Genomic DNA, 18056 nt, shown 5'->3' with positions numbered 1-18056 from the left:
GCGGCCAAAGGGGGCTCCCTCCTTGCGGCTTGGGCCCGGAAGGTGGCCGAGGAGGGGGAAGCGCGAGGCAGGTGAAAGGTGTGGGCGCGCCTCAGGAGCCGCTTCTTCCCAGTGGCAGTTCAGACAGGGCACTTTGGAGAGGAGTAAGCACTTTGGTACCGGAAGGGGACGGGGTGGGCTTCATCCAGCCACCCAGAGGCGGTCTGCAGTCCCTCAGTTCCAACAGGGGGAATCCAACACTTTGTAAGTTTCGGAGCCGGGCTCGCCACCGGAAAACAATCGGAAACAATAGCAGATGGGAAGTGGAGCTCGCAGGAGGCGCAGGGGTGGCGCGCGGAGGAGACGGCCGCGCGGGCTTCGTTCAATCCGGACCCGGGATCCTGCGGCAGCCGCCTCGGTCAACTTCCTCGGAGCCCAAATGCGCGCTGCAGCCGCGGCTCTCCGGCCGGGCTCGGCGGAGCAGGAGCTGCGGCGGTGGCAGAGGAAGGAGCGGCCGGGCGGCGGGAGCGGACCGCGGCGGCCCCTAGCTCGGTAGCTCGCTGGGGAAGGCGCGGCGCAGCCGGCACCGGAGCCGCGCGGACGCCAAGCTCAGCGGCCGCCCCCGGCCTCCGCGCCGCCTTCCTCCCGGGAGCAGCCCCGACGCGCGCGGGCCCCGACCGCCGGGGTTGTCATGGCAGCAGCTCCATCCCTGACCGCCACTTTCTCCCGGTGCCGCCTCGGAGCGAGCGGGCGGGCTGGCGGCGCGGATTGCGCTCTCATCCCGGCGGGCGGGCGCGGGGCGCAGGGCGCGGGCGCCCACCTTAACCCCCGCCGCGCCGGTCCCCGGCTGTGCACCAGCCCAGCCCAGGCCAGGCGTTTAACCATTTACGCGCTTCCAAATTAGGAAAAAAAGCAAAGTTACCGTGCAACCTTAATCAGCCCCAGACTTGAGATATCTTAAAAAGGGTCACAAACTAATTAACTGGGAAAGGAACAGCCTGCAGCATGCATACATGCACCTTTAAAATGATCAGATTAATTCCGTTGGCATTCAGAGTAAATTCAGAGTGTTGGGAGGATGTTTTAGAAGAACCTCATAGTTATTCAGTAGTACAGCACCCACCCAGCAGCCCCCAAAAAGCTGCTCAAAACCCCAGAGACTCAACACTACCATTCTAGAGATCTGTCATATATAAAAACAAATCCAAAATCACAGAAGCCTCTTAGTGTGCGAAACTGGAAAAATCGCATCATCAAAATGTTGGTCAAGTTCAGACACCCACTTACATTCTTTATTCTTGTTTTGTCGCCATTAAAAGATGCTGGGCCTGCAAAAGTGCTCACTTGGGTGGATGAGTGTGAGCCACTTGCTGTATTTATACAGCAGACTCCCAGTTTTCCTGGGCCTCACGCTCTGGCACAGCTGATTTCATCTTTAAGAGGTGTGTTTCTCAAATTCTTGAAACCCAGGGAGAGACTGCATTTGCCTCGGTCCCTGTCACTTCTCCTCTCTGGCTGCTGCTGGTCCTCCTGTGCCTGTATTATTATTTCTCCCTTAACTTCGGCTCTGAGGGAATGGCCTGTGTTTCCTTTCCCTGGCTGGGCCTGGTCCTTGTGCAAGGGGGAAGCACAGAGCAGCCCAGCAGGCACAGTGGTGGTGACATTAATAATGCTCCCTTCTCAGGGATTCCCAGAGCCCGGCTCCAGCCCTGACCCACATTCTCCTTGGGGATAGAGAGGAGGCAACAATGACTTTGTTTTTCCCCTGGACTTTCTATCAAACACAACCAGGAAGCTTTTTGTTGTTGTTGTGAACAACTGTTAAATAACAGAAAAAATGTTCTTCCAAAAAGCTATCCAGCATGAAAGAGACTGAACCATTATAACTGAGTCATATAACCATAAGGGCTCATTCTGGCAACCATGGAGCAGTACCAAACACTTACATGTAGATAACACGTTGGAGAGGACACAAACATTTCACCAATCAAATCTCCCTCACACTAACTATTTTATGGAGATAGGACAGAAGTAGGCTTTGGGGAAATGGAAACCACACTCTTGGGTAACAAAGAAAGACTAAGAAGGCTTGGCTTTCCATTGTCATAGCTGACTAGAGCGTGCTCAGCCAGCAAGAGTAAAGCGACTTTACAGTGAATATCTCAAAATACTTTGTATTAACTCATCATTGGGCCAATTGTTCCCTCCTCTGGTGACTTTTCTGATATTAAATTCTCTGGGAAACTCATCTGCTACTTTTGGCCACTGGGGATCATTTGATGTATAACACCAAAACTATCAGTTGTCAACTTATGGCTGCAATAAATGACTTTACCATCAGGAATAAACAATTACATCTGTGGGGAGCAGAAGAGCTTTGTTTGTATTTTTGAAAGGAAAGGAGGAAAATTAACCTATTTTAGCACTAGTTCATTCTTGGAAGACTCTATTATGGTGTCTCCATTTTCCAGTGGGCAATTGTGGAAATAGGAAATTGAATAACTTCACCATGTTAAGATAAATATGATGATACACTAAAGCTGTGAGATGATGTTTGCCGACTTTCAGTCTGCTGAATTTGGGCTTCTTCTCCACAAGCCAAGGGGTCACCTCTAATAATTCATCCATTCACTTCAACCATCGCTCATACTCCCCCCCCCAACCCCTCTTCTTAAACACATCCTCACCACAACAAGTGGAAACAAATGCCCGTCATGGGGAAAGGACAGGGGCTCATTCTGAGCTTTAGAGTCATTTCCCTCCAGGCCTGAGAATGGCAGGGATGATTCCTTTCATGGTAAATGCTAATCCTGGCTCTTGCATCCAATTTTCAGGTAGGTACAAATGAGCATTAGTTTTTGCATCTAGGGATGTGGATAATGACAACAACAGGCTTTCCCGAGGGGCCTACATACATGATTAACTCTACAGGAAAATACTTAGAAATCCATTTAAGATGGAAGATGCTTTATTAATACATTTTCCTGCCATTGCTTCATTAGTATGTCTGGGCAGGAAAATAATTCTTCGTACAGGCTCTTTGAGATGTTTGGTTGCTACCAGTCTGCATGCAGTTGATCTAAGACAATCAAACCACCTTTCTCTCTGCCCGTGAAGGGAGAGTGCTAAGCTGAGCAATCCAGCAGTTGCAGCAGAAAACCCAGCCGAGCTCAGGTAACTCACAGGGAGGACAAAGAAAAGGCACTTGCAACCTCATACCTGCTTCGTGGGCCCAGGGATCCAAACTTTATTCAAACATAGAAGTTTAGAAAGTGGTGAAAGGTCAGAGATGCCCACATAATTAACAAGACAAAATCCATTTTATTCAAACCGGCTATTGAAGTGGTTTGAAAGGATGAAGATCAAAATCATATGTCAACTCACTTCCCAGCCCTTAATCCCTAAATATAACCAACACTTAGTGGCTTATCTTATATCCTGTCTCCTGCTTCATAAAAACTGCTGGATTTATTTTATTTTTCTCAGCATATCTGAGTTAATGAAAAGGGATGACATTCAAAGCAATTTCATTATTTGTGTTCTTTATAGAAACAACTTCCTTTCTGCCTCCTTGAAAGCAGATTCCTAACGAGCGCCCACTTCCACCCTCTTTCCCACCATCTCCCTCTCCTTCCTCCCTTCCTTCTTGCATACACATATACTGTACACATAAATCAACTTGTCACAGCTTGTCTCTGTGCTGACAGCTGTAATTGCTTCAGGTTATAAAAATATCTATAGGACAATGCCTTTCAAGCTCACAAACATGTACACACATCCACACTCCCTGAGCAAAAGGAAACAATCATATTCCCTTTAATAATCCTGGGACTGCAAAGGAGGGAGGAGGGAAGAGCCTGCCATGCCGACTCTGGACGGTTGGCAGGCAGGTGAGGAAGCAGTAGATGGAGGCTTCAGGCAACCCTGGCATCTGTACACTGAAGCAGGGCTGGAATAGAGAAGAACTCCCAATGAAAGAGAAATTAGCTGTTGTTCCTGTTTTACTCCATGTTACCCAGAGCAAGCTGGGACCAGCTAAAGAGCTGTCACTATTCCATACACACAAGAGACCAAAAGAGGAGCACTAGCTTAACAAATGCCAGCTCTGCTTCTCCTTGTCTAAAAAGGCTAAAGGCTCCCCTCTCCTGGTGGAGATCTCACATAGGAGTGCAGGCAAGAAGATGGGAAATGCAGGGCAGTTAGAGAGTGGTGTGACATCAAATAGATATTGGAAGATTTAATCAGAAAAGGAGGCATAAATCTGGATAAAGAGATGCCTCGAGGGCAGTAGGGAAGGGCTGGAAACTGGAAAAATATATGCTATTTTTTGCTCCTCTATGAATACAGGATCAAAATAAAATCATGGTTCATCTGGGCTATAGTCCAGCATGTTAGGATTTCAGCAGAAAGAGCAAAGGGGCAACTTGAAAAGGGGAAGAGTGCTCCAGGGAGAGAAAAGAGGTCACAAATAGAGAGAATTGAGAAGGAGGATATGAAGGAATGGCAAAGGTGAGGCTATCTATGGACTTTAAACCCATAAAACTTTATAAGAGATGCATAAAGCAGAGAGGTGGTGGGTAGAACAATCGGAGGGAGACAGAAAAGTCAGGGGGAACAGGATGAACAAGCCAAAATCAAAGTGCCGATGCAGCGAAAGGCAGGTGCCCAAAGGGGACAGCCTGAGAACCAGGGGTCTTTGGGGCAGAGTCTTTCCTTTTTGTCTAAGTTTTGGGTCATAATAAGACCCTGGACTCATAACATCACAGAATGATACATTCAGAAGGGACCTTGGAAGATCTTTAGTATAATCCATTCATGTCTTAAGTGAAGGACTGAGCCCCAGGAGGGAGGAGGAGTGATCGCAGGAGCATAAAGTTTATACACTGACCAATCCAGACTGGAACTCAGAACTCCTGACTCCTACACCAGGGTTCTTTCTACTCCACCTGTCAGGTAAGAACAATATTTAAGAGCTAACCAATACAATAACTCCTGCCGCTGCATCATCTGTGGCCAAGAGAGAGACACACAGAGGAGAGTTTACTGCGACTGCCCAGAATCACTTTGGGTATATAATTATTTGGTTGAACTCAAATTAGTTAATAAACCAGCAAACGGATTTTGAGTTCCTCATGTATATCAGGAACTGTGTTGAGAGGTACAAAAATAAAGACATGCCCCCTGCCCTTGAGTTGCATGTGGTCTAGTGCTATTGGGTTTGTCAGTGGTTTTATTTCTATTAACATTCATGAAAATTAAATGAACTCCATCCTGCACTCCCCTATAAGCCCTTGAGAACTTTCTCATTGCTGAGACAAAAAAGCTGAGGTTTCCCTAGCCTGTGGGAAGCAATTTGTCTCATTACGCTTGTCCGGATTCCCAGGCACAATCTTGGTTCTCTAGCTTTATTGAAAGGGGCATTAGGAGGGGTGGGGTGCTCGGAAGAACTTCTAAATATTGGGAAGCCCTTCATCAACTCAACAGGGTCAGTGAAAGCAATGAATGGGAGAGACAGAGACAAAAGTAACGTGGACCTCCCCTGCATAAAGTGCACTTCCAGCAGGGGAGACGGACATTCAGCAAAGAATTTTATGAAATAGTGGATACAATTGTGATGAATGCTGTGAGCAAAAAAAAAAAAGGAAAGGATAGGAGATTCTCATCATGTCTGGAAGATCAGGAAACTTTTCCCTAAGGAAATGACATTAAACTGGACTTAACAGTGAGGGGGAGATGAAGGGATGGGCAAGCATGGGCAGGAATCTCATGGGTGGCAGAAGACGGCACAGACGCTACACGACCCAAGACGGGAAGGAGCATGAGCAGAAACTGCCTCAACAGCCTCAGACGGTGTTCACGCAAACTAAGGATGGGCACCTCGGGAGTGCTCTGTGTCTCGCTGAAAACCTCTAATGCCATCAACGTTCTGTGTTCACGCAGTCACAGATTTATTCAGTACATATTTATCCAATAAGAAGGACCGTGACCTTGGGTTTTAGACTCAGACCAGAAGTCAAATATTCACTCTCTCCGTTACTAGCTGTGGGACCTTGGGGACATGCCCTAACCTAATCTGTAAAATAGTGGTCCTCATGGTTAACTACTGCTCAGTACTGCTGTGAGGATGAGATGAGGGAGTAGCTGCAAAGAGTTTAGCACAGGCCTGGCTGCTCGCAGGCTTCTCACGCTGGGACTGGTAGGAGCTGCCATTGGCTGTGCTTCCCTCATTCTGAGTCAGCCTACAGGTGACATTCATGCGGAGAACCCAGGAGCAGACTGCTGAGTGCAGGCCCTGGGAATGCTCTTAGAGTTCACAGCATAAGGGGGACAGAGCAGGAACGTCATGCTGAGATGTAGTTAGAGGAGGAAGTAGCACAGCCTCTAGACCACCCACAGCAGGAAGAGCTGTGGCCCCCAGCTCCCAGCCCACTGTCAGGCCTCTGTTCTCTAGGCCTGTGGGAAACAGCCTGTGCTTGCAAAAGAGGAGACAGCTTTCTCTTTCAGTAGCAGCCTGGGAACTTTGAAAGTACAACAGAAAAGTAGCCAATCCACCTGACAAAAAGGCAGGACACCTCCATCCCATTATAAAGTGAGCCACAATGTCTGACCTCCTTCCAAGAGCCTTTAAGCCCTTCATTGCTCCCAGGTGCCCGATGGCTGAATCCAAAGCTTCTTCAACCATGCAAGGCCCAGCACACTCAGGTCTCCATCTTAAATGAATCACTAGATAAGAACATCTTGGGCCTGCCTCATCTTTCCTAATTCCTACATTCAGGGATTGGCATTGTAGCCTCTGTGGAAGAGTTACCTGGAGACATTCATTCCTGAGCCCAGCCAGAGTAGGGAAGTGGCTTCTCAAACAGAAACAGCCCTAGGAATGGCAATTTTATCAAGTACAAATTTGGAGTTTAAAACCCCAAGTTCACTGTCAGAGGAACTTGGCTTACTTCTACCCCTGTCCTCCATTCTCCCTAAACAATCACCTAGAACTTCTGTCTCTGTTTGACCTTTTCCCTTCATTTTCTTTAGAGGTTTTGTTTCTTGTTCCCCATCCAAGAACAACAGCAGACAAAGTAAATTTTAATGACATAAGAATGTGCATAATAACATATGGGTCCAACTGTACTTTTTATTGGAGGTGACATTTGTGCAAATACATTTTGTAAACCAGAAGACCTGAATTCTAGTTTCAACTCAGCCTGTTGTTTTATCACCTTAGATAAGTCACAGTTTGTTTTTGAATTTTTAGCTCCTTCGTTTGTCAAAAAACAAACAAAATCTTCATGATCTGTGGGTCACTGAGAAGGTCTAATGACAAATTCACTCAAACGAGTTGACGCACTTTTGCAGAATTAAAGGAACAATTTCAGAGTACGGTGACAGCTTAGTAAGAGTGTGGGATCCAGGGTCTGGAATTCCAACCCCAAGTCTGCCCCTTACCAGCTGAGTGGAATAGCTCTGCTCTCTTCCTCTTGCCTTCTAAATGAGGAGTTTAGATGAGCTGGCTTCCTAGAATGTTTCCAACTCTAATAGTCTAGGATTATAATGCTTCTCAACACTCTTATCAAATTCACTCATCAGTCCTTCCTGCACAGAAATAGCCCTTCTTATATGGCCTTCCATTCTTCCCATTCATCTAGGTAACCACTTCAGAATGTAGAAAACTGTTGTACAAAGTAATTAATGAGCTGCCCTGGATCTGAGGCAAGCGATGGAAGAGTCAAGATGATTAAAAGTCTTCCGATAAAGGGTTTCTTTAAGGAAAAGAAAATCCCACAATGCAACCAGCAATGTTAATCTTCAATAAATATGCTGTTAATATTTAACTGGCATTTATTTAAACTTACAGTAACTGTCCTATTAAATCTAAATTAATTGCCCATTTGGGAATCTTCCCCTAAAGCCTAGCTGGGACATGGCTGTCTAGATACATTCTATGCTAGGCATTCAGCCATAAAGAGAATATTTAAACCCTCCTTCCAGGACTAGACTATTGGAATATCCGGGTCAGAAGAGCTTTAGAGGTCTATGGGACTAGTTGCACACTCTGTCATTTAACTTTCTGTGGCCGTATTTTTTTTTTCTTCTCTCCAGTAAGGGATTTTCTCTGTTTACTGTATCTACCTCTTTCCTCTTTTTTCTTCTTATTTGGATTCTCTCTCCTTTCTGTTAGTGTTTGTTTCTTCTGGACCTCATGTTTTAGACTCATTCTGCTGTGTTTTATCTCAGTCTCCCCTGAGTTTCTTAAAAAAGCCATTTAGGCATATGTTCATAGCATATTCTGTACACACACGGATACATATACATACATATAATTTTATGTGTCACAAAGAACATTTTATAATAGCAGTTGTATATAAAAGGCTAAGTGCCGTGAAATAATTCCTGAGTCACGCTGCTTTAGAAGGGGCAGCAAGAGTGTAATTGGGTAGAACTGATCTTTGCTATCCCTGAAATCAGTCAATATTTTTTATTAGAAATGTAGACCTGGCTGAACTTCTGTGACGTTATTTTGCTGGGATTGTAACCCATTTACATTTCCACACCAAACATATACAGACACACCACAGCAGTTTCATCAGATCAGTTGACTACTGAGACGTGGATTTCAAACAAACACCTAATTAGATGGGTTAGTGTTCAAACTGAGTTAACTTCCAACCAACGCATCAAGGCTGCACAAAATCTGAACTTTCCTCGGGGAAGTGGGAACTAGATGAGACTAAAATCATTCACTCTAAGGTTCCTAAATGTTTAGTTTACCGAGTTTGATGTATAAATGTTCACTGTTTGCTCTGCAGGCTCTGGGACAGGAATGGTGGTACGGAGGGGACAAAGCACCAATGAGGAGTAGGTGAAGTGATGAGAAGGCACCCACACATTTTAAGAAGATAAACATGCTCTCAACTGTTTGCTCGTGGAAGGCTTGAATTTGTACTGCCCTAGAAGTCAAGTTTCTTTGTATTTCTAGCTAAACTAATACCCAAACTATCCACTTCTTTTTTTCTTCTTCAATTTAAAGCATTTTTACTTTATTGACTCTGCCAAACTTACTGACTCTTACAAAGAAGTAATAAAATGCATTTCTATATGCTTGTGAATCACTGTGACTTTCACCTTGTTGGTCCACCTGTATGCGTTACCATCATGAGTTCAGGGCCTTTCTAAATAAGGTAATCGAGGTTGCCCTTGAGGCATCACAGCCGTGTGCTTCTTTCCCAACCTGGGGTTGACATGGGCAGTACCTCCCAGAAAGAAATGATTTCCCTAAAGCTTTGGTATGCTTTCCTTCTCTAGCTTACCACAAAACTACCAGTGAATGCTGCAGGTTGTGAGAAAGGAGCCACTTGTGAGTGTCTTAGGAAAGTGAACTTATGTGCTGTTCAGGTAGCTTTGAACCTGAGGGAGGCAGAATTTGGAAAATGTTGTCAGCATGCATGTGAATAAACCACAACACAGGAAATAATCTACCTTGGCTTTCACAACAGTTTTGACAAGGTGTCAGGATCACAGATACCTTTTAGAAAAGCGCATGATGAGAAGACTATCTTTTTTTTTTTTTTTCAAAGGCAGAGAGTTGCTTAAAGCTAAGATCTAAATCAAGGGTAGATTGACATGTTTCTATATGGGGAAGTATTAATACTAGATTCCCCAAGGGACAGTTGCTAGGACAAATCAAATTTAATATTTTTACCAATGGTCTGTCAAAGGGAATTCATAGAGAACTCTCCCAAGTTTGCAGAAGACATTAGGTTCCTTTAAGTAATTAAATCTTCAGCTGACATGGATGAGCTGCAAATAATCCAGAAAGTTATTTGGATATGTGGAAAAGTGGCCAAATATAATGGAAGATACTTTAGAAAAAATAATCTAAAGTATGCATATAAGTTGCTGGCATAGAGGCAGTCAATGAAGAGACAGTGATGTGGAAGGGATCCGGCATGAATGCTGGAGTTAATGGCTTTGACTTTGTGTCCACGTTCCACAAATTACCAGCCTGACCCTGGAAAATGTTCTTACCTGTCAGAGTCTCATTTTTCTCCTCTATTAAAAAGGAATAATACCTACCTCTTATATTTGCTGTGAGGGTTAAATGAAATAATTTATGTAAAGTACCAGTGAAGTACCTGGGCTGTAGTACCAACTCCACAAATGGTTGCTACTGATTATTCTTTTACAACCCAGGAAAGTAATCTTGGAATCAGTGATGGCTAGCAGTTCCCAAGCTATGATCCTTACAGCACATATTGGAGCATGATACTATAGATTATTTTCTGCAGATATCAGGAATTTTTACCAAAAAACAAGTGTTGGCCCAAATATTTTTAAGAAAAACAATAAAAGGGTATTAGAAAAAATAGAAACAGAGAAAGAAATGTTATTTTTACACAAAATTGTCCCATAAAAATTATCCTAGTATTGCTTAGAGTAGTTATCATTGTAGCTCACAAATAATAAACTTCATGCAACCAATCGCTGAAGTCAGAAACTGAGTCACTTTTAATCTCTTCCGTCTTATTGCTGCCCCTCATAACCCAATCTGTCTCTCTCTCTCACTCTTCTTCCTGGGTTCTTCCTCCAAAATATATTTTATATCCATCTGCCTTTCTCAACCTCCACTGCCTTGCCTGGCCCAAGCCAAGATCTCCTTATTTTCTTATCTGGATTCCTGAAATTCATCTTATGTGGATGTCCTCCTTCAGCTCTTGCCAGCTCTGTTTCAGTCTCCACATTGAAAGGAAGATTTCCTGAAATCTGACCTTGTCACTGTCCCGATTAAATCTTTGGTGGCTCCATACTGCAATTTGAATAAAGCCCCAAGTCCTTTCTGTGGTTTCTGAGCCCTCAGGATGTGGCATTTGTGTATTTTCAGCTTTAGCAACTACTTCTTCTTCCCTTTTGGAACCACGTCAGGTTTTGTTTTATAGTATTACAACTACAATTCCTCAGAGGTTCTTCTTTCTCAGTTGAGGGACTTTGCATGTTCCACTTCCTGCAAAGGATGCAGTCCCCATGTTCTCAGGCTGAGTTGTCTTCACCCTTCTTGGTTCTGATTGGCTCATGAAGGTCTCACTATGCTGTCCACTGGACTTGGCATATGCCCACTACATCAGTGCCTCGCATAACTTTCAGAATACATGTAATGGTCTAATTTCTGTCTTTTTCTCTGTTACATTCCTGAAGCCTAACACAATGCCTGGAACATAATAGGTTTTGATAAATATTTGTTGTATTTACGTGACCAGCACAGGTGGGGAAAATTCAAAAATTGAAATAATTTGTTTTGTAGGGACTTCCAAATCTCTACAAACGAGGAACATGAAATTGATGATGACATTTGGTATTCACGATGTATAAGGATAGAGTGGACACACACTTAATGACCAAACTCCAGCTAAAATAAAATTTTAAAACTCTAAGAAATCAAGACAGTAGTTAAAGGATAAAAACAAGTATATCTGAATAAAACTTATACAGACAAAAATAATCTCTAAATAGGATATGAGAAGGTTTGAATAAACTAATGGGTGATATACCCATACCGTTTATTAGGTTAGAGGCGTCTGATGGCTTTCATGTAAAATTGCCACTGTCCAAAGCAGGTAACTAGGACATCTGAATTTATGTGACCCAGTGTGACCTTTCTAATGTCATGTTCCCATCTACCCAGTAATTCCATTTTCTGCCTGGCTGGGGATACTTGAATTATACTTATCTCACCCCTATCCCACCCCTGTAATACACATACCTACCTTATGATACAACTGCTTGTAGAATGTTTATGTACACTTGGTAAAGGCATTTTAAAAAATACTATGAAAAGTGTGTGCCTGACTTATGTGGAAATGCATCCTGAGGAGGAGAATAGCTCCCCTTAGGCATGGTTAGTTGGCCTGCCTTGCTTTCCAATCCTTCACATGCTTGGCTGTTTCCTCCCTGAATGACCTCGACTTTCACTCTTCACTGGGCTGGGGACCCCTGATCCTCTGTGCACTCACTTGTGTCTTGTACATTGCCTCTGAATTTACCTTGGACACATCCTTCACTTTGCTTGGCTCCCTCATTCCGAAAGTTCGACTTCTAGCAACTGGAAGAGCTGGATTACGATATACGTCTCTAAACTCTGAGTCTTAGCTCTTTCTCGCCACCTCAATGCGTCCCTGTGTCAGCCTACTTTCTAGGGCATGATGGGAAGCAACTGGTTTTCCATGGAGTTTTTCGTATTTCACTCCAGTGGAAGAGAAGTGTGACAGCAATCATCCCAAACAATAGGTAATGCATGAGCCTGAGTTCTCGACTTTGTGCTCCACAGGATTGGCCTCAACAGAAGGTGGGGGAAACTATATTATTTTTCAATTTCATTTCCTGAAGACACAGATGCATAAATGCACAGAGCCCCAGAGATTGAAAAACATGGTAGGCCAAGACCAGACGGGCTTTAGAAAATGTTCTCCCAAATCAAGATCAGAGTAAGTTAGTTGAAAAGATTTTTTTGATTGCTCAGCTGGGATGAGAACACCCTTCTCACATTTATTCAACAAGCATGTCCTAGGGTAGGTGACATGTTACATCAGGGACTGTCATATCCTTGGTATCCAACCTCCATGGCTACAGACTGCTAGAGTAGATGAATGTTAGAAATAATTGCACAGATAATCAATGAATTACAATTGGAGTCAGTACTACAAAGGGAATGTACACAATTTCAAGAGAACAGAAAAGGGGACAGTGCCTTATTTATAATCACTTGATCTCAGCAAAGAACAGGTAGAATACATTCAATGATAAATGGGAGAAGAATGAATGAATGAATGAATAAACATGTAAAAAATATCTAGACCTGTGCATCTCAATGTTTCCCACAAGGCCAGTTGGTCCTACCTCCCCACAGGCAGACATCAGCACCAGACCCCCTTCCTCCTTCTAAGAGGCAGTCATATTCCAGAGAACGGCGGTGTTTTCCCACATTCTTCTTATTTATCAAACAAAAATAGAAAAGGTTTGTAAATCAGGTTGTATAAACATTTCGAGCACAGTCATTTTGCTTTTAGGAGAGATAGCTAACCACACTCTCATAACAAATCCACTTTGATCCCAACATCCAACTTACGACCTCCTAGCACTCTCCACCCAAGAATAACATTAATAATAATCAGCCTATTAGCCAGGGTGCTTGGTTTGAATCTGAAAATTTTGAGAAACGATCTTATAAATTATTTTCCAAGGATATCATCTTTAAGCATTAACAGGCACAACTGACACTGAATTCTGGGAATTGAGCATAATTACATGGAAATTGACACGACACAAATGCCAAGAATTCTGTTAACCTTTAATATCTTTTAAAAACTCTCCCCTCGTAATTATCTCTTTCCTTTGTCTCAAATGTTACTGATGAATATTTAGAGGTATGAGCAAACAAAAAAGTGGATGGATTGTGGAATATTGGTCTTTCTTTGGAATCCTGGAGTTTTCCAGGTGTTCCATCAAGAGGTGATAAATAGAATACTTGGAATTTGACTATTTTCAGAAGTTATTTCTACCTTTATATTTGCTGTACTCGAGTTGTCTGCTTATAATTCCCCATGCTGAGTAGAAGCTCCTTTGCATCAGTAATTACAGTAAAAGTGTCGGTCCAAGGCATTGGATGTCTAATGCAATTCCTGACCTGTTCTGTGTCTTTGCAAAAGTCATTGCACCTTTTCAGTGCTTCAGATACCATTTCCGTGCAGTGAGTGTGATGACATTTAACTCCAACTGCAACAATATTTGCACAGTGCTGTAAACTTTACCAAGGGCATTGCCAACCCTTTGCTCACTGGTAGATCAGTGCCTCTTAATTTTTTTCCTTCTTGCCGCTCCCCAATGCTACCACCAAGGATCTCTTGCTTTTTTTCTTTTCCCTCTCTCTCTACTATTTTAATTAAATCCTAACTCATCTCTCTGCCTCCAACCCTGCCTCTCCTGAATCAGTGCTTCTTAACCGGGGCAGGGCACACTCCTTGCAGGGTGGGAGTGGAAGATCGAGTGGATATTGGTTAGCACCATAATTGGAGAGGTACTGCTGCCATTTACCGTACAGAGGCCGCAGAGATCAGAGACTCGGCAAGGCATGGCTACTCCGCCACAGACGTCAAATGTCTGCCAGACATTTAGGTGAGTGAAACCTTTTTCTTTTAAAAATCTAAGCCTAAAATGTGCTCCATTTGACATATAAACGCAGATATTCTTGCCAGGTTTTAATGTTCACTAATTCTCCAGGAATGCAACTATCCTGCAAGTCGAAGAAAGACTGCGTGTGATTTGTTCACATCTTTACCAAGAAGCGTTCACTAGTCTGAAAAATCACATACTCAATGGGAATGTTTCTCATCATGTTGAGTCATCAATTAATTCTACATCCTTGTATCAGTCTCTACTGTCGCTTAGCTGTCACATTCACGGTGATTCTGTGTATAGACGCATCCATACTTCATTATATCCTATGGTGCAGTTGTATCCAAATATTTATTTTACATTTGTATTATTATCAATCATTTTCTATTTATTTCTCCTTCAGATTCAGTCAGGCTTTAGATAGGTCATTTTCTGAAGTACATGGATAGGCATTATATGTTATCTATGAACTTATCTTCTGCACAGTAATGAGGGTATTAAAAATATTTTAAATGATTTTTGTGTTAGAAAAAGTTGAGAATAGCAAATCTACAGCATTTCACACAGAGAAACCAGCTTTATCTTTCTCAGGCAAGGATCTGATAATGTCCTTGACCTAGGTAGGAAGTTTCAGTGGCTCCCCCTGCCTATGACATAAAGACCCGACACTTAAGATTGACAGTCAGGAAGTATCCCACGTTAATTAAATAGTGTTAGTCTCTGTGGTGGCCCCATTTTTGCACTCATGTAACATCCTAGGACCCAGTCAACCTAGACTAGATATTCTTCTTGGAAAGTTGCCCTGCATATCACAAACTATGTAGATGCTCAGACTTTTGCTCTGCCAAGATGCCCTCCTTCCATCCACAGCTTTCTAAATCCTATTCAGGTTTCAAGAACCAGTTCAGATTCCATTTCCTCCATGAAACATCCATTTAACCAATGCTTCCCATGCCTCTCTTTTCTACCGGTTGAAATCAAAATATTTAAAGGAAATGTGTGTGTGTGTGTGTGTGTGTGTGTGTATCTTTCACAGTCTAGAACTCTGTAAATGTGTGTATGTGTATCTGCATTGTAATGAACTGTAGATTTGTCTGATCTCACCAACTAGGTTGTAAGCTCTCTGAAGGCAGTTGCCCTTTCTCATTCATTTTTGTACCTGCCCAACACTGAGCAAAATATATGACCCTGAGCATGAGTTCAATAAATATTCATTGAAATGAAATGACCTCTCAGTGATTAAGAAAGGTAGTCTAGGTACTATTACCTCTATTTCATGTGCGAGAAAACAGCTGTAAATGAGTCCTGATGGGTTGTAGTGTGCAGAGTGTCAGATGAGGCACACTGTAGGGGTGGAATGTATGGTTACTTCCAGTCCATGCAAGGTCCAGGTCTGCACCTGGAAAAGATCTAGAGAGGTTGACCTACATTTCTGCTGCCAGAAAATAAAAATCTTCATTTCCAGACCAGCTTTCCAATAAACGTGTTTGGATTTATGGGACTCTATATATCAGTGATGATGGCAAATCTTCCACCTCTTAAAACCTAATCACCGAATAGAGCTGCAGGTTTTCTCTTTTTAAGATATGTTCTCGGCAGAATCCCGCCAGAAATAAGACTTGAGCTTCCCAGAAGCTTCTCCAGGCTTGCCGGGTGTGCAAGGGTCGAGCTTCAGCTGCACCCCTTGGCACAGAGCCAGCCTTGGCGGAGCCATCCATCACAGCAAAGCCTGCCCTTCTCGCACACTGCTGGAGCTGGAAATGGAAGTGGCCTTTTAACAGAACATTGTCTTAGGATTGTGTGAAGCAAGGCTGACAGAGAAAGGAAGATTCATTCCTGACACCAATCATACTAATATCTGTCACCAAAATGACATTTTCCCTTTAATGATGAAAAATGCATCAGGAAAGAGGGAGGAGGATGAACCACCTTCCCGGGCTGCTCTGGTCTGATGGGGAGGAGCCTGGACTGCTGCTGGCGGTTTGCAATCTGGAGGAGGTGAGGCAATGGACGGCCAGTTGGTCACTGAACAAACACAACTGGTGCTCTGTTTGGAAGCGAAGGGTGCAAGCAGATGGAAGCCTGTGGGTGAGGCAGTGTCACGGCGCATCTGACTGATTTCTCATTAGGCCCTCTGCCTGGTGTTTCAACAGAACTGCCTCCATGTCTGTCAGGCCCCAAGCAGAGGTTCAGTATCGGTTTTCAGAGCTGCCGTACACATAGTTTACCACATCCAGTTTCGCAGAGCTCGTAAATCTTCCCAAGGCTTCACTCCCTTACTCTCTTACGTGGAAGGGCCACAGCGCGGACGCCATATGCACATCCAGGGTGAATCTGTTGGTGGGGGTGACCCATGTATGGGTGAAAGTGCCTTTAAGCCAACACTTTATAGACCGAGTCTGAACACACGGAGAGGTGGGGACAGCAGAGCCACTGGCTTGCGTCTCCTAATTAGGCAAGCATGTGGCTGGCGGTTGAAGAGAAGCTGCGCAACTGCCCCCAGTGCTCACAGAGTATTTCCCAACAAACACCAGATTGCTATCCAGAAGTCCATTGTTCACAGAGGTGTTCGATGCTGACTTCTATATAAAATGCCTTTCTCTCCCCTTCCTTCTTTCCTACTGGCAAAGCCTGCCTCCCACAAAAGAAGCTAAAAATGCCAGATATTCACCCTTCTGTCTCTTTTGCAGTTATGCAGGTCACTTTACACAGTAGAAGGACTAGATATTCCTCCCTCATCAAAAAGAAACATGTGCCCTCTTCCAGGCCCACTTCATTTTTATCGTTGATCATGATTAGGCGATGGTGTGAGCGATGGAGAAAGGTGGCCACCTTTCGCTCATGATATGCAGATCTCATATGCTGAGCATGATGGAGACCAACTCTGAGGTCCTGGGTCCTGGAGGCCATTGCTGAGCATAGGGACACCCCCCTCCAGGCTTCCTTGATGCCCTTTCTTTTTAAGCATCTGCTGTAAGGGGCTTGATTCCCTGCAACCAAAAACATCCGAAGTATTCCATTTCCACTTCCTTGGGAGAAAGATATTTTAACGCTCCGAAGATGGTACTTTGAGATTCCTTCACTTGGCCCCGAGCTGGTGCTGCTGTGTCCACACGTCTTCTGCCTTCTGTTCCAGCTTTCCTTTATTCCCTCACTCTCATAGACATTGGCAGACCCAGCCTGTTAATGCACCAAGAATAATACTCCTAGAAGCACTAGGGTACTTCTAAAGTTTAATGCTTTCACAATTCTTTGCAACGTTAATTAACACAACACCCCCTCATTAGCTAACCTGCCAACAAAGCAACTCCAAATCATTTTCTTCTTTACGAAGGAGGAAACTGAGTCATTTATATCCCTGTATTTGCATGAGTGGGCTTCTGGCTCCCCCTCTGCTCCTCCTACATTCTTACTTTCAAATATATTTTAGGCCAGCAATGCTGCAATTTCAAAGGGACTTCACCTGAACAATTGAGCACCCAAAATAATTGATACACTAGTGCACATTTTAAAAATTCTAGCCCTAATACCCATCCCTACAAATAATCCAGACCACAATGTCCACATCCTACATTTGGGCTGAATATGCTGTTCTCCTATAAAGTTCTTGATTTTTCTGCCTCCTTCTGCCCTTCCAGACAAGGTAGAATCCCCCAGCAAGACTTCAAAGGTCCAAAGTGACTTCTTGGCTCCATAAGTGACACTCAGAGCTCTGCCCTAAGGGAGAGAAAGGGTATGCCAAGGCTGTTGCCAGGGAAGAACAGCAGGTGGCAGGAGAAGAGCTTTCTGTCTGGAAGTTGAAATGTTGAGGTGGCCCTGCTGTGGGGCCTTCTGCAATGAGATGTCCCACTTCACTGTGGATGCTTGCCAAGAGGAGCTCTGGCTCCTTAGGGTTGCTGGGCTAGCCTGGGCAAGGTCAA

General features: G+C 43.9%; 1 protein-coding gene across 27 annotated transcripts in view; it reads right to left on the bottom strand.

The window, feature by feature from the left end:
* NTM (neurotrimin) overlaps positions 1-18056 on the bottom strand; it is a 1404754-nt gene that overhangs the window by 427945 nt on the left and 958753 nt on the right. For 3 of the 27 annotated variants that reach the window (XM_005580190.5, XM_074015657.1, XM_065529250.2), the window contains exon 1: positions 1267-1597. The exons of 22 other annotated variants lie outside the window; for them this stretch is intronic. Coding sequence is in view for 2 of the 5 variants with exons in the window: in XM_015436088.4 (XP_015291574.1) it covers positions 160-184 (25 nt within the window). In the remaining 3 variants the exon portion in view is untranslated. Of the gene's footprint in view, positions 1-159; positions 732-1266; positions 1598-18056 lie in introns of those variants that run through there. 2 more of the 27 variants (XM_015436088.4, XM_045369943.2) reach the window with 1 other exon arrangement.

The sequence above is a fragment of the Macaca fascicularis genome, chromosome 14 (assembly GCF_037993035.2).
Source record: "Macaca fascicularis isolate 582-1 chromosome 14, T2T-MFA8v1.1".
Classification (NCBI taxonomy): domain Eukaryota; kingdom Metazoa; phylum Chordata; class Mammalia; order Primates; family Cercopithecidae; genus Macaca; species Macaca fascicularis.
This window is presented reverse-complemented; position numbering and strand designations above follow the sequence as displayed.